General features: G+C 38.4%; 1 protein-coding gene across 3 annotated transcripts in view; it reads right to left on the reverse strand.

Annotated features, from left to right (window-relative positions):
- The window catches only part of fstl4 (follistatin-like 4), a 206,657-nt gene that overhangs the window by 34,104 nt on the left and 147,512 nt on the right, over positions 1-25,041 (reverse strand). For all 3 annotated transcript variants that reach the window (XM_040032271.1, XM_040032269.1, XM_040032270.1), the window contains exon 7: positions 2,046-2,212. In XM_040032271.1, the coding sequence (XP_039888205.1) occupies positions 2,046-2,212 (167 nt within the window). The remainder of the gene's footprint in view (positions 1-2,045; positions 2,213-25,041) is intronic.

Genomic DNA, 25,041 nt, shown 5'->3' on the forward strand with positions numbered 1-25,041 from the left:
GGCTGTCCAAACTAGCTTAATTGACCAGTTGGCCACAAAAACTTGGCATGTTGCATTAAGTATGCAATTTCTCTTGTTCTTTCTGGCACCGACATCCAGTGTGTGCAGAATAACACAAAATATTAAGAAGCTCCACACGCAGAGGTTATCCCTTTCATTAATTCTGGGATTTTGTTTTTAAGCTTCAAGTTTGATTTGAGTGACTAAAACGGAAGCCAAACAAACTCAAGCTTCCTCTCCCTCCATTTAGATCACTGTGCTCTGTGAAAATTCATTATGCCCGGTCAAAAACCCCAAGGGACCTCTGTTGCCATCACCTCTCCTCCAGTCTCCACCTCAACACTTGACATTGTTTATCCGCTCATCATCACAGCGGACCAACAAGGCTGCTCATTAACATGCAATTAGTGAATTGTGATCCGGTTGTGGATAAAGCAAGGCCGGCACTGCGCTGTCACCTGTGCAGATGTGTCTAAACAGGAGCACGGCGACATAGTTCATTAAGCACTGAGCGAGGTATAATTGCACCATTTCATGGAGGGTGCGAGGGAATCGCTGTTTTCTTTATTTAATTCCTCTCCTTGATTTTTGTCCCCGTCCTGCCCTGTTTTGGTTTCTCAGATGCTGGTGGATTATTAGGTGGGGTCGCGTGATAAGAGGTTCCGTTAAATGAAGAGCACGGGATTCTCTGCACACCTTCCAACATTTCAGATCCCCGATGAGCATTTTATAAGTATCACAAGCAGTGTGTGAATACAAAAAGAAAACAATATGCTAGTGATTAGAGACTAACTGAAAAACTCCCAGAACTCTTAACGCTTTTACAGCAGCGATGTGACTTTCTAATTTTAAAAAGTGTTAATAGACTTTCTGGTTTCAATCCATGTGAAGAGCCCCCCGACTGTGCCCCCATGCTGCTGAAGTTTACCAAATATTAATTAGGCGGTCCACTCAGAAGAACCTTTGGCAGACAAACACGCTCACATGCTTTAAGGTTGTGCGTGTGCATTCTATTTAAGTCGATGTCAAGACTAATATGTTTTATAAAGTAACTACAGGACTTATGTAATTGTAGAGAGTTTCTCATGAGTGCCTGGGAATTTTAACCAGCACAGTTTTACTAATATGTTTTTATATTTAGACAGATCGCTCACAGAACTCTCAACCTCATTTTCAACAGTAGATACACAGCAAACAGAAAGTTGGCAACTATAGATGGTAAAGACATTTCATTAACTGGCAGCTGAAGAATCAAATATTTGTATCTATGGTCAGAAGAAACAAAGCAGATGAAAAGTAGGTGGTAAATTTTTGCTTGCTTCTACTACAACAGCTTATAATTATGGAAGGCCGTTTCCACCACTAAAAAAAGAAACAAAAAAAGTATCCATAACTCAAAAATTCAAGTTATTTTCTCAAAATTTTGAGTTAGCTCTGCCAATCAGTAATCTACGTGAATAACGTCATTTTCTTGTTACCCGGAAGGATATGGCACAGAGGAATGCGCACTCAAAACCAGATTGCAACAAATTGGCACTTTTGAGAGTACGTGTGCTGATAGCAACTCCATGTGATTCAGCTAATAACACAAGGATTTCATCATTTGTGAAGCCACGCTGAAAATACTCAGCAATCTGTGCATTCATGATTGGCTGTAATACTGGTAGCTTAGCTGTAGCATTTGTAGCTGAGGGCTTCAGCTTCTGGGTAACAAGGAAATGACGTCATTCACATAGATTACTGATTGCCAGCGCTAACTCGAAATTTCGAGTTAATAAATCAAAATTTCAAGAAAACAGCTCAAAATTTTGACTTATGGATTCTTTTTTTTTTAGTGGTGGAAACGGCTTCCATATATAATACCTGACTTACACAAGCAGTTTATGTACAAAACCTTATCCGCCAATAAAAATCAAACAACCTCAGTTTTTAACTGGTTATAGCCATAAAGAACCAGCAACTCGACTTTGTAGTTGTGTAGTTTGCAGTTGCGCACCAACAACCACAAATAATTACATCAACCAAGGAAAAAGACATGAACTCACATTGATGTCCTCCAGGTCCAAGAAGTTTAAGATGATGCCATTCCTCTTCCAGATGACTGGTGGGCGCAGCGTCCCCTGGATGGCGCAGGTGAGGACTGCACTTAGGCCCACTGTTACTGTGGAGACGCTGATTTGCTGGTCCTCGGCCAGGCTCAGCTGGACAACCTCTGTTCAAATGAGAGCATGAAGGAAAATAATTTGCGGTTGGCAGAGAAAGAGACAACAGTAAGAAGAAAGGATTGAGAAAAAGGGGAAGATGGAGAAATAACGAGAAAAATCACAAATCTGAATGAGTGCTGATGAATTGGAACTATAGCCAAGCTGAACACATTTCTAAGCATTCATCTCATTACAAGTGGACCGAGGAGGATAAACAGCTGTCCGGCTGTGAAGGATATGCAGTATGAAGAAAGACCACATATCAGAGGACACGCAGCCAGCCAAATATCATTCTTCTCATTAAGGGAAATTTATGTTCATTGAAATGGCCGTCCAATTCAATTCACCTTTACGGCAAATTAAGAATTATTCTTCTCTGTTCCCGCTGGCGCTATAAATAGTATCTGTCGCCAAGATGTGTGGCCAGGCACCAAATCTACATGGTCCCAGTAAGACTTTGAATCCAAAAGCTTCATCATATACTTTGTACTGTCTTAAATGTAGTCTGGGTCATGGGATATATTATAACATGAAACATGTATTTTAAACTATTAAATATATTGTGTGGCCTGTATTGCACCACACCACCTCATCATTTGCTTTCCAGTTTTTGTATCGGTTTAAAGTTGATGCATGTATGCCTGCTGCCAAAAGATATTATGTGTATCTGCAATTCATTTGAGTCACAACTGACATGATACGTGATCCTACGTCAATACTGGCTCAGGAAACAATTCAATAAATGTAAGTAACACAGATACCTGACAAAAATCTCAGTGGAGCCAACTGAGAGCAACAATCAGCTAATCACCTCATGTGTAACACACACACACACACACACACACACACACACACACACACACACACACGATTTTATCAACTGATCCTGTTATATGACCTTGCAGCACTGAAATAGTTATAGAAAGGGTATCACACTGAGGATACACTGATGCTAAAACACACAAAAAATACTATTACTGGAATCCCTGATGATGCTAAAGACCAAATGCAATCACATAATATTACAGACTAATTAGCATATTTTAATTGTTAAACATTGCTAAATATAAGGTAGTTAATATAGTTAAATATAAGGAATAATTTGAGTCCATTAGACTTCCTGACCTATGTAAAAGCAACATTTATTTAGACACCATTGCAATTCATTTACTTTTTCTACCAATATTAACGAACAATAGATTTATGGATATTCTCTTTCATGTTCTGTGGCATCTAACAGTGGTTTCTAGTGTAATTGTTATTCAGCGCGTTACTGCCCGACTTTGACAGTAGTGTCATTTATTTATTGCAGCTGCTAAAATTAGTGAAGCATTACAAACTTGAAAGTATCTGCCTGCCATGGAGCTTCTTTTAGATCCAAAAAAATGTTGAGGAACTGATTAAGAATAAACTAAACTTAGTGTGATGACATATTTTTACAAACCTGACATTTTGCTATCACAGCTATCCGAATGCTTGTAGAGAAAAAAAATGATTAAAGTTTCCTAACTTCAGCTTCCTCTCCATGTATTTAATCTATCATAACATGCAGCATCATAACACATAGACCTACATGAAGAAAAAGACTAGAACACTCCTAAATTCCTGACTGAATAACAGTGGTGAGGCCAGCATCACAACAAATCTCCATTTTGACATCCACCAGGAACAATATTTCATTGTCCAAACAGACTTCAACGAGATGGCTAAGAGACTTTGAAATGTTTGTTGGGGAACTTGCTGTCTGGAATCCGACTCTGACAAACCCTGTTGTAAAAGACCCCGGGATATTAGCTGTCTGTTTCACATAGCTCTCCAGATGATAGATATATCCATGCTGACAGCTCGGTCTGTCAGTGATATTTCAGAATGCCTTGGGTACAGTACACTGCCAGGTCCAACAAAGTTATAATTCAGCAGATCAGTAATTTGGGTGGCAGAACAGGCTTTGAGTGCCATGTGGACAGATGAGGGATGAAATGCATTGATCTGACATGGCTTGGAGGGGTGATTTCAGGTGGTACAGTGAATTTCAAGTAGACCACTGCTCACACTGAATTTAATACAGTGCAGTGGAAGCAAGACCTGTGTAGCTTGCTGTGTGTTTATGCAATGAATGCTCACTCTTAAAACAGACGCAACCATCAATACATTATTTAAGGGTCGAGTTGAAAAGTCACCATGTTCATTTATGAAATGTAATTAATATGAATTATGTGCAGAACAGCTACAGTTTATACAAGCAATACACTGTAGTCTGTAGTAACTGACTTAACACACACTCGTAGATTTCATTATCAAGATATAATATCAAAAATCTGGTCCTCAAACACAGCAGCAAATCTAAAATAGAGCAGCTAAAAACGAAAAATAATCAAGGTGATGCAAGTGCCGAGTCAAAGTCCAAACCTTAACCTGGCTGATGTCCTGTAGCCTTAAGAGAGCTGTGCACAACAAAAGTGTGCAAATTTTCCTCCAAATCAATGCGAGGTACTGATTTGTCACGAGTTGTTGTCCACTAGAGTTTGGTTTTAAATAATTTGAAATTTAGTAAAGACCAGATGACGTGATATGTCCTAATAGATAAAACCATAAAATGGATTAGGATGTTCTTTCTTTTCAGTATAACTGCATATTGAGGCTGTTAACTCCAAGTTTGTAATCAGTTTAATTCCACAGGCAAATTCTTGCTATAAGAACTAACTGCGTCCTGAGGAAAAGGGGAAAATAAGAAAACTGGTTGCACTAGTATGCTGTGTTTGTGTACTTAAATCTCTGTTTGAGGACTACATCAGGTATAAGTTGGTGAATTTTAGATAGCACTGTTTTTATCTCGTTTTGGAATGAATACCTTCACTCCATCCTGTCAGAAAGCAATATGGCAGCGGTGAAAAGATAACCTTCAAAGCCCTAAAGCAAGGCAGTTACCTTGCTGTTTGCAAACCAAATCAAATAGAAAATGCACCGTCAATCCATCGGCGGCTGTGTTTAGATGTTTCTGTCAAAACATCATCATATGAGGTCAATCTAAACTTTTAACATTGCGGCTGATATATTAGTCATCACTTTTAATGTCTGTCAGAAACACCATGGTAAAAAAAGACCTATGAAAGACGGACTAGTTGTGAAATTAATCGTGACACCGTGAAATTAATTCTGAGCCCATCCTTACTCAACCTGCTGAGATTACAGTCAAGAGACCAAGAAGAGACAGAAAAACCTCTGCCTTTGTGTTCAAGGGGAGAAATTGGTGTATAATAATAATTACAAATCATAATGATTGCTTTAATGTCATTTTCCAATGGAAATGAGTCTAAGTGAGTCATTAATGAATATTTTTTTTTAATGTTTTAAGCTGTAATTAAAGTCTTTAGATACTTGAAAGTTGGTTTCTGAAGAATTAAGGGAAATAGACACCTTTAATGAGCTTTAGATGACAGTCACACATTGCAACTTTGGTTTTATGTTCACAGGCAGACCGCACTTTTCAGCACTCTTGCTTTGAAAAGCAATGCTGTTCCTCACCTTCAGCAACTTGTGAAGCTGCTTGATCAGACAGGTCCCCCCTGTGTTGACAGACCATTTGGCATGAGGTGTTACTATGGTCACTTTTGCACATCGACTAACAGGGACTTGTTAAAAGGCAGAGCTGAATTAATTTATCAGATCAGGATCAGGACCACGGTTTCACATTATAAGACCCTAGAATTACTTTTGTTTTTTAATTTGACTGCAATTTAACCAGATAAAAACCCACACAGCACTCTAGAGACTTTAAATCTCTTTTGCCCAAGATCGCTCAGTACAAACGATACATACAGTGATGCAAACAAAATAAGTCTATACATTGTTCCATTGTTTATTGCGGTAGTTACGTTCTAAAAATAAGTAGCCAGCTTTATTTTTTACAATTATTATAGATGCTTTAAGGCTGTAAAACCCCTCGCTATACATTTCATACACTTTTCTCAGACAGGCATGAACATTTTCACACTGTTCTCTTCTTTAAACACTCTCAAAGTTCAAACCTTTGTAGAAAAATAAGTCCAGTATTATAGAATGAAACCAAAGGCACCCACAGTTGCTTTTGACGGTGCAAAATGTTTCGTCGACATTGTTGTGTTTGTTGGGTAGAAAACTTACAAACATACCGTACAGCACTTCAGAGTCACACTGCTAGCGATCGAAGATTTATGTAAATTTGACAAGCTGAATGCATTCTGTACTGTGCAGGAGACACGGCACGAGATTGATTGACAGTGGTCTACAGCCAATCAGGACGCACAACACAATGCGCTGTAAGAGGGAAAAAAGCATGCAAAATTGCACCAAAATAGATCTGCGAAACAGCGAGGCCGAGAGAACCACGTTATAGCGATGGACCACTGTACATAAAAAAAGGTAATGAAGTACCAAAACATAATAATAATAATAATAATAATAATAATAATAATAATAATAATAATAAAATACTAGATGCACCTATGGTATCAATTTCAAAACCCTACGTCACCTTGTTCTTGATTTATTGCATTCACAAGATTTTTAGAAAACCTGACCTCTGACCTTGACCTTGAGGTCATTAACACTGGAACTTGCCCCCATGATATCAGTTTGAAAATCCTAGGGTGCTTCTTTCTCAAGTTATGGCCTGAACAAACTTGGGTGTCTATGCCAAGCCTGCATGCTGGGGTGACGACAATATGCCATCAACCTTTTCTTCCTGAGAGGTAAAAACTAAAGCAACATTAGAACTGAAATGTGATACTCAGGCACAACATCTGCTGGAAAATCTGATTAAACTGGACCCAAATTCATGTATCAAGGCCCCCAAACTCCCTAAGACTGAGCAGGTAATGATACGGATAAAGCAGTATATTTAAACATCATTTTCTCCAATACAACATATGGTTAAAATGAAGTGAAGTGAAGTGAAGACAATACCCTTAGTGAGCCTTCTTAAATTTGTGGACTAGTCTACAGGAGGACAACGCACTACATTCAACACAGGCATCCAATGTGCACGTGTGAGTAAGGCAAATGGAGTTTGTGTTGAGTTTCCGTGACAAAATTCATAATTTAGGATGGATAGGTACTGCAAACATGCATGCATATAAATTAAAAAAAAGAAAACATTTTTTCTTTCACCAGTTGCTAAATTAAGAAAGGATTAAGAAAGATAAATCTGAATATCAGAGTCACTAAGTTCTGATAGCTGAAAGGGTCAGTGTTTTACATTTTGTGTTTTATGATTTCTGTTTTCTTTTTTGACCTGCATGTAGAATACATCTTAGATCATATTAGGTGAGCTGTATTGTTCCAAGACCTAAGCCTGTTTATGGAGTTGAATCAGACCATGGACCTATTACAGAAAACACTCTGAACAAACTCGGAGCCTAGCTATAAACAGAAAGACTCAACAGAGTTGGTTCAATCAATTCTAAGTATGTTGACCCTGACTTAAACTCATCCGTGAGTAGAGAAAGAAAGCCATTATTAATGGGGCTCCGATAACACGACTCACCATGACAACAAAAGAGAGAAAAGCCTCCATTTTAATACAGTTGACTAATGAACATGAATGTGTATCAATAGAAACCAAAGAGAAATATCGATCGAACAGAAAAGATGTGTTTTCTGTTGGCCCTGTCATATTACTTAAACCCAGCAAGACTCATTTCGGGGATTTTCAGTGGAAAATATGCTGAGGTTTTCACTTTGAATTTCCAGATATCGGACCTTTTAAAATGTTGCTTGATTTAATAAGTGTATTACAACATGCCAGCATATTTCAACATGAAATCCAGTCAGAATACATTCAAACTGTCTGCAGCCTGCTTTTAAAAATCACTTTAAACTACATTTAGTCCAGTTTTAGTCATTTCAGACAAATATTCCCTCAAATGCCCCATGACAGCTGGGATAGGCTCCAGCGCCCCCCGCGACCCTGAAAAGGATAAGCGGAAGCGAATGGATGGATGGATGGATGGATGGATTCCCTCAAATGTTCACATAATCTCCAATCGCCAACTGTGACAGACATTTTTCCATCAGTGTCAATCATTCCAACATGACGAGTGGTTGGTAGTTGATTAGTATGTTATGTGTCTAAAGCTTCATATATATAAGCTTTATTTAAACAGTGATTGACACTACATGTTTCAGTGCTAGGGAATTGGCTTACAACTTAGCTGCTCTGTCCACAGAGTTACAGAATTAGAAAGATGCAGCCTATTGATTTCATTCTGAGCTGATAATAAATCTGTGATGTAATCACAGTCTCTGTTCTTACACTGGCGACTGATTAATACAGAAACCCAGAGGTTCCCTAATTTCAAGGTTAACAAACTCAGAGTTTACATTACACCTGCTTTGTGAAATATGGCCCAGTACATCTCTGTATTATCATCAGTATACATGTATAAAACTAATAGTTTTACTCCAGCGCAGATATCTGGGACATGCCCTTATTCTGGGTAAGGTAGCCAGAAGTGAATCCTTTTGCTTGCATGCACTGAGATTGTAAATAGTTTTTAAACTTTTCCAACAAAAATACAGAAACAATATGGGCTGTGCCTTAGAAAAAATACATATTAGCACAGTTTGCTGTTGGTTGGTTACTGTTGCTTAATGCAACATCTCAATTTAGTTTAAAAACCTAAACTATGTCATCACACATGCTATAAATGTTCATCTTTACCTGCATAAAACTCAAACAGGCAATCAATCCCTGAATTTAATGGAAAAATGTGGAACAAAGCGAGAAAACTTTGTGTTTCTACTATTTTTATGGTTTAAATTTTGGTGAGTTTGATAATGTATAAGCTTTTTTTTCTTTGTTTTTTCATTTGCTTTTGTAATTTCAGAACAATGTCAATTTTGACCTTGGGGACGAAAATATATAACTATTTATTTGTGCTTGAAGAAAGTAAAAAGAGCTAAAAATCTAGCCAACGATTAAGCCTCAGTTGCCACTTCAAAGTGCACTTTAAAAAAATCCAGTCCCAGGATAATGAATTACATCCATGTTTATTTTAACTATGAACATTATTTCTGCCTTTTGTGGGACCCTATAAAAATCGGTTTTAAAAAACTCCTCCCATGCTCTGTCCTGTTCTCAAATGACCCAGACAAATTGCATATCCACAGGCAGTGCCCGCTCTGCCCCGGCTGACTGGGAAAGGTTGTCATGACATTAGCTAGTTAATGATTCGTACACTCCCTTCCTTTTTACCAAAATAGCTCCTAACGTATATGTAAGTTAGTAATTGACACTCTGGGGAATTCAGGAGCTCCTCTGATCGATCATCCCTGCTAACCGAGCTATGGATCAGCTGATAGGGAAGTTTCCTGTATCAAGCTCAGGAGGGATATACATGAATAAAAAATAAATAAAAGGAGTGAGAGAACAGAGAAGGGGTGAGGCCAAATACTGCAAGAAACAAATACAGAAACAAGGGTTTAAACCAGAAAATAAAACAAATGTGAAAAGAAACAAGGGAACTTGAGATGAAATGCCAATAGAAAACCAAGTAAAAAAAAAATCTGATGAAAGAAGGCAATGAAATTAAAGATGTAAAACGGTAAATTGTGTGTGTGTGTGAGAGAACAATTTGATGCTGAGCATGTAGAAGAGCTCCTAGGGCAAGCTCAACAATGCAACTATGAGAGTTGTCCCTTCCTACTTCTATGAGACCACTAAGACATCAGACCACAAAGCAGAGAAGTCGAATGTCTTTCTTAGAGGATAAGTCCGAAGATGGAACAATGGAGGTGGTGAGGTGCACAGCAAGAAGACAGACAAAGACATATCGAATCAGGGTTATAGGGGAAGGAGCGGGACGTGAGAAGCCATGCGAGTAGGCCTAGGAAGCACAAAGTAAGCTGACAGACACACATTATGCAAAGTTTTGTTTAGATTACTTTAATTTGTGTGTCAAAAAATGTCTACGGGTTTGATTTTTTTCCACCACCCGTCTGTACCAAACCACTGCTTGAACAGCCTCAAAATTTCAGTGTCCCACAAACTGTAATCATGTTATGACGCATTCTAGTTTGAAATGACTTGCTAACAAGATAGCCCACCAAACACCAGAAAGTCCTTTTACATTTCAGTTTTATTTCCTCATTGTTTTGACCTAGACACCATTCACACAAGTAAAAGGGAGCACTATTAAAATTAGAGTAGAATCAAATGATGAAACGTTTTGAATTATTGTGACATGAAATTCTCAACAGTGTTTTATTAGAAAACAGAATATTCTGTAATGCGATTATCTTAACTGAATCTCCTTAATTTGATGCACCATTCTAAAATTTAGTCTCTTCACTGACTGAAAAAGAGTGCACCCAGTTTTAGACTTTGCCCAAAGCACAATCCGAGTGAAATTTTAATACAGACTTCAACAATACCTCATCAAATGGCAGAAGACAAAAAAGTCAGTATTTCACAAGCTTGAGAACGATGATATCTACAGAAGTGGGAGGTAGAAATTATTGTGGGCTGGTGATCGAAAGGCTACTGCTGAAAAGAAGTGCACAGAGCGGCTCACTGGAGGAAAACAGAAAACAGAAATTGGATGGATGGATAGACGGATGGATGGATGGATGGATGGGAAGGAAGGCAAACAGTTTCATAAAAAATCTCTATGAAATTAACTTTATAATCTTTGTGGTTACGTCATCTTCCAACTCTGATCCGGACACTGGATCCAATTCCACAACTAGCTCAACTCCGTGTATACCAGATGCACCACAGTGCTTTTCTGAAACATTGCATTGCTTAAAATAGCATTTGATATTTTTATGGAAGCCATGTTAAGTTGCACGGAACATGTAAAGAGGGTACGAAGTCAGAAACCAGAGCAGCAGTGAGTATCCAGTATGTGAGCTTTTGAAATAAAAGAGTCCATATATAATACACTATGCTGTGCAAAAGACATCACAGGAGTGACCTGATCGATTTGCACCAGGTGTATTCCTCGAGTAAGCGTTCATGTCTGTCCATTTATTTATTTATCTATGTGCACTGGTAGCATCTATTTTCTAAACAAATCCCTTGAAAATCAGCAGAACTGTTGGTACATAAATGGCCACAGCACACTGCTGCACCAAAAGAGCTTGGAATTAAAAATAGCTCAACATCTAAAAGACTGCACCAAAAGAAGAGGAGAGGAATTTACAATATCAGTCCACAAAGGAAGCAGTTCAAACTGACATAACGACCAAAGGCCATATAAAGTCCATTACATCTGGCAACTACAACGGCCATAAGAACAGCTGATGACACTAAGCACAAGGGTCCCATAAGTTCAATATTAAGAGAAAAAAAGCTATCCAAATCTAATTCAGCCAGACTGGAGGGTTTTAGGGCTTAAGCGGCCTGTTTAAGCTCATGTTAAAGTATTTCAGCTGGATTCAAGTCTGGACTTTGACTAGGAAACTCCATAGCCTTTGTTGTTTTATTTAATTATTCTTGTTTTCAGCCGTTCAAAGGTGGACTTGCTGGTGTTGGTGGTGTTTTGGATCACCGTCCTGCAGTGTAAGTGTGCTTGACTTTCATTGCATGAACTGATGACCGGACATTCTCATTCATTATTTTGTGGTACAGAGAAGAACTGATGGTTCCAAGAATTACAGCAAGTTCCCTAGATCCTGAAGCAGTAAAGCAGTCCCAGACCATCATACTACCACAACCAACTTAGCAACAAATGTGACGATATATGTTTTTTACACTCACTTTATTTTAAGAATGTGTGTTAATCAAACAGTTTTGCATTGTTCACATCGTAGAAACATAAATGTATTTATTTTCACCCACAGAGCCTCTTCATACCTTAAAAAACAAAGTGCTCTCTCTCTCTCTCAGTGTTAGTCATTGTTTACTTGCCTTGGCGCAGGGTAACGTGTCACTCATGACAACTATATCGTCCTCTTGTCGTGAGTTATATATGCAAATACATGCACGACACACTTGATTATTCATATTTGACCCTCTTGAAAAAAAATATCCTCATTCGAACTCATTTGGTAAATTAAGATTCAGGCATTAATCATTAGGCTCATCGCTTAGTGAAAAGCAGCTGCTACAGTAAGTGGGCTTGATTTGCCAGCCTTCACACTTCCTACATGTTCTTGCAAAGCTGCCAAACTAGGCACAGAAACTTGAAGGATTCAAAGCAACTAAGCACTAAGGTTATTTTTTTTTTCTTTCTTTCTTTCTTTTTTTTTTAGAGACAACAACATGGATTTTCTTAGTGATTGTTGCCATGCAACAATCATAAATCATGACAACAGGCAATCTTAGACCATCGGGCAAGAAAGCACAATCGTTTTTTTGTGTGTCAAACTGTTTATAAACACAGGTTTCCTCCCGCAAAGTGCACTTCCAATCAGAGTGACACATGCCACCTGTTATCTTCTGCAGCATGATTGAGAAAAAGGCCTGGACGCCTTTAGCAATAAATAAGTTCATACTTTTTGCAATAACTCTGTAATACAATATCAGTCTAGCAGAAAATGATCAACTTAAATTCTATTTTGCTTAGTTGACTCTGAAATAATATTTATTGTTAGTAGTGCTAGTAGTATCATATACCACTATAACAAAATAATTTCCCAAATATGGGAAAAAAGTATTTATCTATTTTAAATGTAAGCATTAAAAATACACTGTATAATTAAACTACACAAACTAAGACAAATACAGGTAAGTAGAGCTGTTAAGTAAATCTTTATAACAATGAAAACTTTTAAGCTCCACTTATAAAACACAGGTAGGCAATAAGGTTCAGTGACAAGAATAGCAGTTAAATGTGCATTATTGTAAATTAAAATCACATTCGCGCCCATTAAAACACACAGTATACAGATAAAAATAAATATGAGCAATACAGGCAATACAAGTAGTGATTTAAAGAGCATAGCGTTTTAAATACACACACACACACACACACACACACAAAATTTATATATATATATAAATATAAAATTACAATTAATCAGTCCTCACTCATTTGCAACATTCCCCACACAATACACCACAAATAATAAGGGGAGCTACCTCAATATCAACTGTAATAATGTCTTCCAAACATAATGACACCAGTGGGTTTATACAGTGCAAGTAGGGAGCCAGATCTCCCACTGGGAGCCCACGGTGCGTACAAATGATCTTGGTGCTTTACTGTGCATTCAATATGAGGGCTGCTCTCTGCAGGTGGGCTGCAGCTATTAGTAAATACATCATATAAAGCACAATGACACACTGAGTTATGTTGTGTATATATAGACATAACTATGCACGCTCAGTTAATTCTGTGTATATCACATCTCTTCCACATATTGTACATGCATACTGCTCATTTAATGTCTCTCATATATGCATACTCTTGATGTGCTGCATATCTAATGTACACACAAGCACTTTGTCTTCCTCTCTCTCATATACACATGCAGAAATTCATGCTTTCTCTTTGGGAGTGCTGGCGTGGTGATTATTCATGGGAGGGAGACTGGGGATGAGCAATCAGTGGCCAGCTCATTAATCACGCTGGATGTAGACCCTTAATCTCCTCCACAGGTATAGAGGAATCCTCCGCAGCCACTCCTCATTGCTTCTCTAAATTCTCCCATCTCTCTCGCTCTCTCTCTTCCACCCACCGCCTCATTTTCTCTGTGATGCTGTCTTTGCATCTTTGGCTATTTCTATCCGTCTTTGTCTTTTTCAGAGCGCCTCACCTACCTGATGTCTTTGTGACTCCACGGCTGCCTGTCATTCTTCCCTTCCATATCACTTCTTCCTCTTCTCAGAGGTTTTAATTTGTCTTTTTGTCGTCCCTGTCTTTCCAGTTAAAGTGCTTCCTTGTCTCTCAACTTACTAGCAAAGCGACAGTAGTGCTTCTTTTCCAACAGGACCCATTAACTATGCAAAAAACTAGCCTTGTTAGGATCAAAGAAAGAAAGAAAAAAACAGAACAAAAAAAGCATAGTAGAAATCTAAGTTGGAATTAGCATTTAAAAACAATATGTTTAGAGCTAGTTGGGTAGGAGATCTGGCTGTGCCAATTTTCCTTCTGCATCTGCATAACCATTTAAAAAATAGAGCTGAGGATACTTCACAGCAGCAGGACTCTTAGTAATGGGAGGTATGTGCTGCTTGGAAGCTGTGCTGTTTGTCAAAATTACTACCTCTAGGTTTATTGAAGAAAAAAAAAACTCTGAGGTTTCAAGAACAGAAACGGGTCAGTCAAATCTCTTTAAAAATAAATACAAAGGAACGGTGGGTTGAACAAAAATCAAATCAAATCAAATCACTTTTATTGTCACATCACATGTGCAGGTACACTAGTACAGTACATGCGAGTGAAATTCTTGTGTGTGAGCTTCACAAGCAACAGAGGTGTGCAAAAATACAATAACATAAAACAAGCAAAATATAAGAATGGCTAAATATGAGAGTAATAAATATATGTACAATATAAGAGTGTATGCATTACTGGATGTGTATACTAAATATGTTTTTCTACGTGTGTGTGTGTGTGTGTGTGTGTGTGTGTGTGTGTGTGTGTGTGTGTGTGTGTGTGTGTGTGTGTATATACATATTTTACAAATTAAATAGAGTAAACAATAAAATAAAATATATAAAATGCACAGAGGTTGGTAGTTGGACATGTGCAAAACAAGTGGCATTTATGCATAATGAAATTAGATGAAAACACTAGGAATACGAGCATAATGAAATACTTTTAGAATATAGAAATGTGTCTGCATACTTATATCAACAAAAAAGTCAAATTTTTTAGTGTTATATAAGAGAAATTCCAAAATCCTTCTGGAACAGCATGTTTCCAAGACCATTTAAAGGGAAACCATTGTCTCCCCCACATTCTTTAATGGACAGCTTTGCAGGAACAGGCTGCTAACTACAGAGTCCATACATAAGGTGAGCATAGCTACAGAGGACCTGTGTGCATTGCAAGGTGGTGGTGATATTCAAAGGACAAAACTCAATAATGAACTGCCATCAGTTTGCTAATGAAGGACAGAACTCTCCTTACTGTGTTGTTCAACCCCTAAGGACAGGAGTAACCTGTCAGGAATATAAACAGATTAATTGCCTGTCTGGAGGCTTCATGGACATTTTTTTTTACTAAGGCTTGGCCTGCCCACACCATAAATCCCTATTTTTTTAATATATACTGTACATTTTGTTGCTTGTGGGGGGATTCTTCATTCGGGATGCTAAGGTTACACCAGTGAGGTAATGTAAGTGCTTATGACCTGCCATGACGTAGCAGCTTTTAACCCAAGAGAGATTCTGTGAAACACTTTGCATTTTCACACTGGCACACCATGCAACGTGCTCGCCTGCCAGTGAAAGAAACTTAGGTTTCAGTGTCTGGTTTGTGGGCACTTGAGCTCATGGACGGGCTGGGATTTAAATAACCAATCACGTAATATCTGGAAAGCTCATTCCGCTACCAGAACCACATCCACACAAGATTGTCCTTGTTAGGGCAGGTAAAGGTTGTCTCCACAGTGAATCAGATATTTTCTATGATATCACCCCTGAAGGTCGAGGATATCATCACTTTTTGACATCACTAAATTGTGTTGAAAAACATTTGCATAATAAAATTTAACAAAACTGAGGACATTGCTCTCCAGTTCTAAACAGAGAGAAAAAAGTTCATATTTCAAAAATACTGTATGTTATGTTGTAATTGAATTTCAACTATAACTATGAGCTTGAGGAGTCAAAGCTTTCTATAAGCCAAACTAATACTAATACAACTGTTGTATGTGCAGGTTTTATTTATCCATCACATTTTTATTACATATTTACATCTGTTATTTTTGCTTTTAGGCAAACAGCATGAAGTGGCTTGCATAACTTCAAGAAGAAAATGTACGAAGAATTAAAAGTCTTAAGACACAACTCAGAAAGAAATTTTACGTTCGTTTAATAAAACTGAGGGCATTTTAACTTTCAAAGTCCAAAAAAATCCATCCTGCTCGGAAAGGCTTAATGGAAACAAGCTGACAGACTTGAGCTAATCTCCCATACTTCATTTGGTCGAATGAGACCCCATTCATTAAAGCTATACCCTCATCTGATAGTGGCATACAATCTCTGACAATCTGGATAATCTTTCATCTTTATGGTAGAAGGCAAGTCCTCTCAACCCACTCTCTCTCCCCTCCCCAGCTATGCCTCTTACTGTAAACCACTGGCAGTTTTCTGACAGAGCTGGCTAAGTGGTCTTTCTCGTTTTAAAGCCTTTTCAGCCTTGTGAAGGAGGAGGGTGAGCGAGATTAGTGGCCTGCAGCAGAACTCTGCACTGCAGGAGCCACAGCTTGACCTGACCTGGAGGTCCACCTCAACAGTTACAGAATGCAGAATGAGATACACTGTGTGAATCTGGGTGTACACAAGAACACTGAAAAGTATGTTTTTAAATGTGCATGCACGGAATTACAGAGTCTATGCATTTTATACAAGTGCAAACATTAACCAGTTTTATTTGTGATTAGAGCTGCAGGCTGGAGGAAAGAAAGCCCAATCATCAGTTTTCATAAAGCTCCCATGAAGGCATCTTTTCATACAAACCACTCCACATAGGTCAATGGACTCTTTGATTAAGACTGAAGTAAAGAGAGCATACTGAACACTATATTTAAATTTTTTTTTTTACATTCTAAAAAAAAGATGCATTTTTTCCTTATATGTAGTTTTTTTGTTCTTTTAAAAAGGGTGAAACAAAAAAACGGAATTTGCATCTAACAAGACGAAGAAAATAATCGGGAAAAAACACTGTATCTCTTTTATTTGTCAAATGAAGAGGTAGAGCTCATTTATATTCTCCTCATTGTTCATTTTAAATTAATGGTGTTTTGCAGTGTGACAAATTGGAAACACTTATCTGGCATTATGCTGCTGCACTTACTACATTTTTTAATATAAATCACTGAGCATATCAAATACAGAAAGTCGGCTATGTACATGAAGTCTATAGGCATTTCTGTGAATTCCAGTAATTCTATTTTTACTTGGAAATATTCAAATAGTATTATAGTATTGGAATTATTCATATAGTTGAATGCATTTTAAAAACCGATACGGTATAATGATTTTAAATGGCGTTTTAATTGTAGCTGAATTGCTTAACTGACACCCCTGAGGTTACCAATTAGTCTAAAATATGGGTGCATCCTGCATCATGGTAAAATATCCACTTTAGGACATCAACCAACCTTTGTATCATTTCTCACGTCACAAAAAAGCATAATTGCTTCCACAAATTTACTTAGAATTGCAGCAACACTCACTTCACATACAAAATCCATACTTTATATTACTTCATCACATATTCTAGTCACATAGTGGTCTTTGTGATTAATGGTAACACTTCGTGAGTAAAACTATCACAAGAATGATTGGTGTAAGTTAGGTGTTCTCAAAAACAACATCCACAATTTGACTCAGGTTGCAGTCAGAACTCAGTACTTTGTGACACTTTGATTCGTTTCTTTTTCAGCCATTCTGTTGTAGATTTGCTGCTGTGCTTGGAATCATCCTGTTGAATGACCCAATTTAGGCCAGGCTTTAGCTGTTGGACAGATTACCTTACACATGTCTCTACAAACCTTTGGTTCACAGAGAAATGCTTTACAGCTGGTATGAGGTGTTTGTGCTGATATGCTGTGTTTGGTTTTCACCCACTGGTACTGTGCTTTATGGCCAGACATGTCCACTTTGGTTTTATCTGTCCTAAGGACTTGTTCCAGAGATTTTGTGGTTCGTAAGTTTGCAAACTGAAAGTGTGCTGCCCATGTTCTTTTAAGAAAGGAAAGGCTTTCTCCTGGCAACCCTTCCAAACAAGCCATACTTGTCCAGTCTTTTTCTAATTGCACTGTCATCAACTTTAACATTTTACATGCAAACTGAGGCCTGAAGAGTCTGAGATATCACTCCCATACTGCATACTGTAATTTGGCTATATGTGGCATTTAAGGGTAATACACCAGTATTGAATTTCCCAATACAATCTCATTTGCATCTTCAGTAAAACATCCATCCATCCATCCATCCATGCATCCTCTTCCAAATATCCATATCGGGGTCATGAAAGGGCGGGAGCCTATCCCATTCCTTCCATAGAGGCAGGGTACAAGTCTTGTCACTTTAAATATTTTGTCATAGTTCTCCTCCAATTTAGCAACTCCATACACAGAATCAAGAGCCTCTGAAGAATAAAACTACACATTAGCAATAGCCTTCAGAGTTGCCTCTGTTATGAATACTAATGGCAACAGTTTTGGCTTTGGTTTAAGGTTTCTTTATTATCTACAGACAAGAGCATGACTTTTCAGAATTATGACTCCATATTTGTAGATTAATGTAGCTCAGCATTGGCTTAAGTATCACATTTACCGTCAGGACACTCCTTTCACATTTCTTCCAGTTCCAGGAAACCACGCTCATTTTATTTTATGGTAGTAACATAACACGATTAGATTTGTTTGGGCTAAATGATTACAGCCTATGCTAAAGACTGTATATACATATATCAGTACATTTATTATAAGTCTCTGAACTAGTGTTGATGATTCAATAAAAATAATGCTCTCATTACATAAACATTCATTAAAACTAAATGGTCCCTTGTCTTTGCAACCTGGGGACCACTCAACAGACCAGCTGATTGTAAAAAAAAGAAAAAAGAAAAAGGGATTCACTAGAATTTAATGCATTTTTGCAAATTAACCACACACACACACACACACACACACACACACACACACACACACACACACACACACACACACACACACACTCTTTATGGAAATGTCTTCATTCATGTGCTGATCCTTTGATATATGAACCAAGAAGGAGATTACAGGTGGTTTGTACCTGACTATATTTCCCTCCTTTATACCTTAGTAATATAGGCTGATTAATTAGCAGAAAATTGAACTAAATAGGTAGTGCAACATGGCTCCATTATAACCACTAACGGTGTTTTTAAAAAGCTGCTGATGAGCTGATGAAGTTGATTAATTGCTCCATATTTTCCCCTGGAGAACTCCCCCTCCGTCTTTCTCTCTCCTTCTACCGTGTAATGAATTATGGGCGAATAAATTTTGTCTACAGCATGCGTATGCTGAACTTCAAAATTATTATGGATCCTCCAAGCATGACAGGAGCTTTGGAAATAACTACGAAAGTTTCAGGCTAAATTTTTGCATCTTTAATGGTTAGATTGTATGTGGGCAGCACAAAGGCTGGGGGTTGGAATTGCCTGATTAAAGTGACATGGGTACCATTTCCAACCATCTCCTGTAGAAATTTGATATCAGCTGACCTTTCTGCTTCAAGAGATAGTATATTAATGTTTCCACTGCTTGTCACATTAAGAATACAGGTAACCAAATGCACATCATACAGAATGGGTGTCAGCACAAAGGCTTTGCCAGCAGACTCAGATCTTTGTCACAATGGCAATTTTGCATTTGCAGTCCATTATGAGTTGCAGACAATGAGGCAAATCTGTCCCAGACCTTCATCTGGCAATAAACAATGCAGTCAGCATATTTTTTTTAAAAGGTTCCGATGCAGGGTACAAAAATGAGCCACAAAAGGTGTCAAACCTCAAAAAGCTCTCATGTAAAAGAGATAAACAATTGAGATCATTATCTCAGGCAGTCCACTATCATTAGATAACTTTCTCCTACATACCCGTCTTAAGATAAAAGCTTTCGACTGGAGAGAATTCGTGTAAACAAACAATTATGTCATGGCTGAAGTGGGGTCTAATTTGCCCAATGTTTTGTGAATTATAGATTACATTCTGATCTCTTTATGTTTCTATCTCCCAGCTGGCGTGGGCCTTCCAAATCCTCAGATACTTTTCTGCAGCCTCCTGCAATCCTGAATGTCACGGCTCTGTTCCATGACATCAAGGCATCAAACTCAAAAGCTTCAGAATTTCTTTCTGGATGCCTGATGTGTAGTTTATCTACACTTCAAGGTGTTCCATCTGCGTGTTGCTTGTAACTTGGATTAAGCCTGGCACACCAAAAAAAAGAGAAAAAAAAAAACACTGCATCATCTCGGTATGAAAAAGCCTCCGAGCTTTAACCCTCAAGGTAGCTCAGCGCATGTTGTTTTAGAAGACTGGGTTGAACAGGAGCTTGTTGCCACAGGAGATACTGTGTACTAACACTCAGCTGGGAGTGTGCAGCATTGAACTAAACCAGAGAATCAGACCGCACTCTTGAGAATAAAGACTCTGGAGATTTGGGAATACCTGCTCCCCTATTATCAACCTCGCTCTTGCACTTTAAAAAGTTTGACTATATAAGCTTTCTGAAGCTGTCAAAGCTGCTCTTTCAAGCCGTACTGAATGAAAACTCTGGCTTTAGAAATACTTTGAAGGCTACTAAATGATATTGGCTGCTGGCTTGAGTGCCATGCAGGAGAACTGTAATTCTTTTTAACGGCTCAGGAAACCTCAGTGTGGCTTTATGAAAACTGCAAGAAAACTAATCGAAACTTCTCTGTAAAACAAGAAACTGATCTGTCAGGTTTAGTTGGTGTTTCTATCAAATCGCCTTCTACACAAGCACAGAATTGTACACACAGCACTTTGCAACTCATTTGTCTTGATAAGAAAGATGATGTGTATAACGGAAGTTTTTAAAACATGTTTGACGGTTGTTGTCCCTGTAAGTGTATTTACTGTACTTGTGTGCTTGTCATAGTTCAGCTTCCAGCACTGAGAAGCATCTGTCCTCTCTGGCGGGTGTCTCTCAAATGTCAGTGATATAGTAGGAATGTGTATAAAGAGCACATGGTCTCAAAAGTTAACATAGATTTACACCCAGCTAGTCCGTTGTGCTTCTGCTTAACCTTTAACTTCTGCTGCTCTTTTACTTTATATTTCAATCTCAAAACTCTTACACCCTCCTAATCTTTCCTCCAGTCTGGCCCAAACTCTTATAAACACAAAATTATGTATTACCTACTTGTTTTGTCTGCACCCCCATTCAACTCCCTGATTGCTCCTCACGATGCACCTCTCTCAGCCCACCTCTGTGCTCCTCTAAGCCTTGATAAACATGTGCAAACATGCAATTATACATCACCTGCTCTTCTAAATCCTCCCAATCTTAGCTGTCCTTCTCTTTTCTTGACACTCCTGGCCTCTTCCCAAATCCTATTTTCTCCTTCCTCTCAGGTAAACACATGTAGGCAGGCAGAATCACCAGGTTAACATTTGCATCTTGTTTTTGTAACTTATCTAAAGCTGTAGTCCTTAGGTTGATCCAAACACAATTTCATCCTTCTGAATATGGGGGTACTATAACCAATAACCCCTTGGGTGTTTGTTTGGGCTTCGGATGTGTGTGTGAATGTGATTCAGTTGTTTGGAAATAAGCTTTCAGCTTGAGGCAACCACATCTAGTCACTTGTACTTTAATTCTTTTCCCACTTTACTCCGTTCCACTTTCTTTCATCCCCTTATAAGATCAGAGTGTTTGTTGTCTTGTTTGTTGTGTTCAGCTTAGTGACGTCACTCAGCGCTGGCCTGTGTTCATCCCCATCATATACATAAAGAGGAGAAAACTCTTTTATCAAAACATAACCTTATCACTATGACCACACCATCTGGACCAACTTGCTGATGATTTACACGGAGCAGATGTTAACCCAAAGAGAAGAATGCTCCCTCTACGGGAAATATTCCTTGCTTTCTTACACAGAAGCAGTGTAGCCATAAGCTAAAGTTATCCAACCACGACGGATTATATGGTCCTATTCTTACCTTGTTGGGTTGTCTTGTTTTCTGCTACCATATTCTTTTTTTATGCAAAAAAAAAAGAAATTCCCCCTAGTTTTTGCCCTTTTCTGCCGTGTTTACCTCTTTTGTTCTGAGAGAACATTTTCAAAGCTGATGAAGGTGGATGCTTGAGGGGATATTGTTGAAGAGATGAGAGGAGAAAAAACAGAAAAATCATCACTTCCATGCAGACCCACACTTACAGAGAGTTAAACAAACACTGGTGAAGATGCACACTTGTTTGAAATTGAAGAAGGGTGTTAAAATAAGAAAAAAAGAAGAGGAAGAAAAGGGGGATTGTTCCACTAAAGAAGCTAGAGAAATACCAAATCAATGGAGGCATGATAATGAATTATTTCCTCGCCAGAGTGGGAGTTAGAGGAGAGAGATAAAAGCAGACCACATGCTGTGCCACTAACAGCCTAGGGGGCTGCTGCCTGTGAATTACGGTGCGCTGAAACACACTTGCTGCCCTCGGGACCCATTGGTTGCAAAAAGAAAGAGAAAGGAAAAAAAAAAAATAGGAATAAGAAATGGGGATGGGAGGGGGCAGAAAAGAAATGTCGGGAAGGGTAATAGGTCAAACCGAAACCCCTCAAGGCCCTGCGAAGCGTGGATTTACATCTCTATGGCTAATTAGAGTCATAACGATGAAATTAAAGTGGTGGAAATGAAAGAAGGATAGACGGATGAGGGAAATTGAGAAGCAGGGACATAGGCAGTGTCGGATGGGATTATTCAGCATGTGTAATTATAAGAGATATTAGATGTCTGGTAGAACAGCGAGTGTGTCACCAATAAGAAGTCACATCTTAATAATTCTTATATGATGTTCTACATGTACTGTGGGATTTTTGCTTGCAAATTTAGCCTTGAGTAAAAACATTAGCTACACTTAGAAGACCCAGTCAAAGAAACAAGCGATTGACAAGTAGACGTGCAATTTGTTCTTCACCGTGACAACTGCAGCATGTTTAACAGACTCAAAGCAAACATTTGGTTTCACTCTCTCATCAAAGACATCGTGTTTAGTAAGTTTAGTAGCTTGGATTAAAATTGACATGTACAATTAGTAAAAAAAACATATACCTGAACTATACAGTTATAGCATATAATAGTTCATATGAAGATTAAAATTCAGCTGCTTGTGGATGAATTTTTGTGTCGTCTTAATGAGTAGACGAGGCACTAACCTCAGCTTTTGATTTTCGGTTAGTGTTTTTAAAATGGGAAAACGTATCTGCTAATATTACAAATGTATACATCATCCATGTGTCATGGCAACTTACTTTTTACTGCAATCACTGTTGGGCACACTGACTTTCTTTCAACTTGCTTCATCTTTTTAAGTTATTAATTCGCTACATATCTGTAAATGTCAATATCGCTCAGAGAACATCCAGTTTTTATAATCTATGTGGAAAGACAAATGCAATGTGGATGTAAGAGCGCTACTGCAGGTTATTCCAGTTTAGCAACTATTAAGCTATAAACACTTCTTATATTCACTTTTAATTGGCTGAAACCAACTAATTAAATTTGGTTGGAGATGCTGCCACATCTCGATTTATAAGATTCTGGAATCTGGTCAATAAGAAAGAAAATAATTATAATAATAACAGCTGTTATAAAACCACACCTTATTTAAATGTATCTGTTCTGCCCTTTCAGGATCATCTCTCCATGCACAACAGGTTTTATATAGAATGTTATATCTCATTCTGTTTCCTTGCAGTTCTGTGATGTGTGCTGGATCTCCAGTGCACCACAAAGATGATCCTTCAACATGGATTTTGTTTTGTGAAAATGGATGAAGCAAATCTGGTGAATGGAGCAAACAGCGAGTAAATGTTGTTTTGGTACATATGTCAAGAATGATGACAAATACTATCAGTTTCTTTCAGCAGAACTCTACCCCACACTTTAGGGGACAAAGCTTTGGTGTACAACCTCATGAATCTAGAAAGAATTGACAAGTGTAATCCTGGTGCCACTCCTGACCTGACATGTTTCTTTTTGCTTGTAAGTGATGGACTCTGCAGTCTTCGGCTATACACCAGTAATTTTCAGATGAACTCTACCAGATTAACCACAATAACAGCAGCAATATTATGTCACACTAAAGTTTGCTTAATCTGAAATAGGGATGGGTACCGGTATCCGGTGCCATGATGGCACCGGTTCTGACATAAACGGTAGTAACCAGACCGAAAAGCAGCGCTCATTTCGGTGCTTTATTTCGGTGCTTTTTTTCCCTGAGCTGTGATACACTTTAGATTCTAGCAAATCATTTTACGTTTCCGAGGATAGTAGGTGGGCCCAGGTACGTACGTTCTTTTAGAGCAGAGCTACAGATTAATAATGCCCAAGGCGAAGCGGTCAAAGTCTGGCTGTACTTCACAGCAAAATATGCAAACTCAGCAGCCTGCAACAAGTGCTTTAAGCTGATACTGTGATACTGTCAAAGGAGGTAACCCTCAAATCCGATGAAACACCTGGCGACGCATAGCGTTTTTTTTAAAAGCCGAGAAATGCGCCGTATTTGATAGCTTGCTGCGAGACCTCACTCCGTGCACGTCGGGTGGGTTGCCAGTTATCGGACCCGGAGCAACATCCCCCAAAAACCCGAAGAATAGAGTCCTGGCCCCTAGCCCTGCCAGTGTAGCAGAAATGATGACGGATGATGATGGCAGCAGCAGCCGTTCTTCTCTGCGTGAGTAGCTTCATGTTGTTCATGTGTAATTTACATTGAGTAGGCTAACCACGTTATTACATTAATGCATGTAAGGTGAACTAGCAAACATCATCATAGCTACATGCGGCTGTCTTCTTGTTTGATGGCAGATACTCCCTTCACCCTGGCCAAAAAGGCTAAAATGACCAAAGAAAAAGTGGGAAACAGTTAAACAGAGGTTTTTGGACAAAGTTTGTGTTTTTTCCATTGTTTAAGCACTGCTTCCAGCCAAGAGTGATACCATATATGCCCCATAGCT

Source organism: Simochromis diagramma, unplaced genomic scaffold (genome assembly GCF_900408965.1).
Source record: "Simochromis diagramma unplaced genomic scaffold, fSimDia1.1 OVJJ01000216.1, whole genome shotgun sequence".
NCBI lineage: Eukaryota > Metazoa > Chordata > Actinopteri > Cichliformes > Cichlidae > Simochromis > Simochromis diagramma.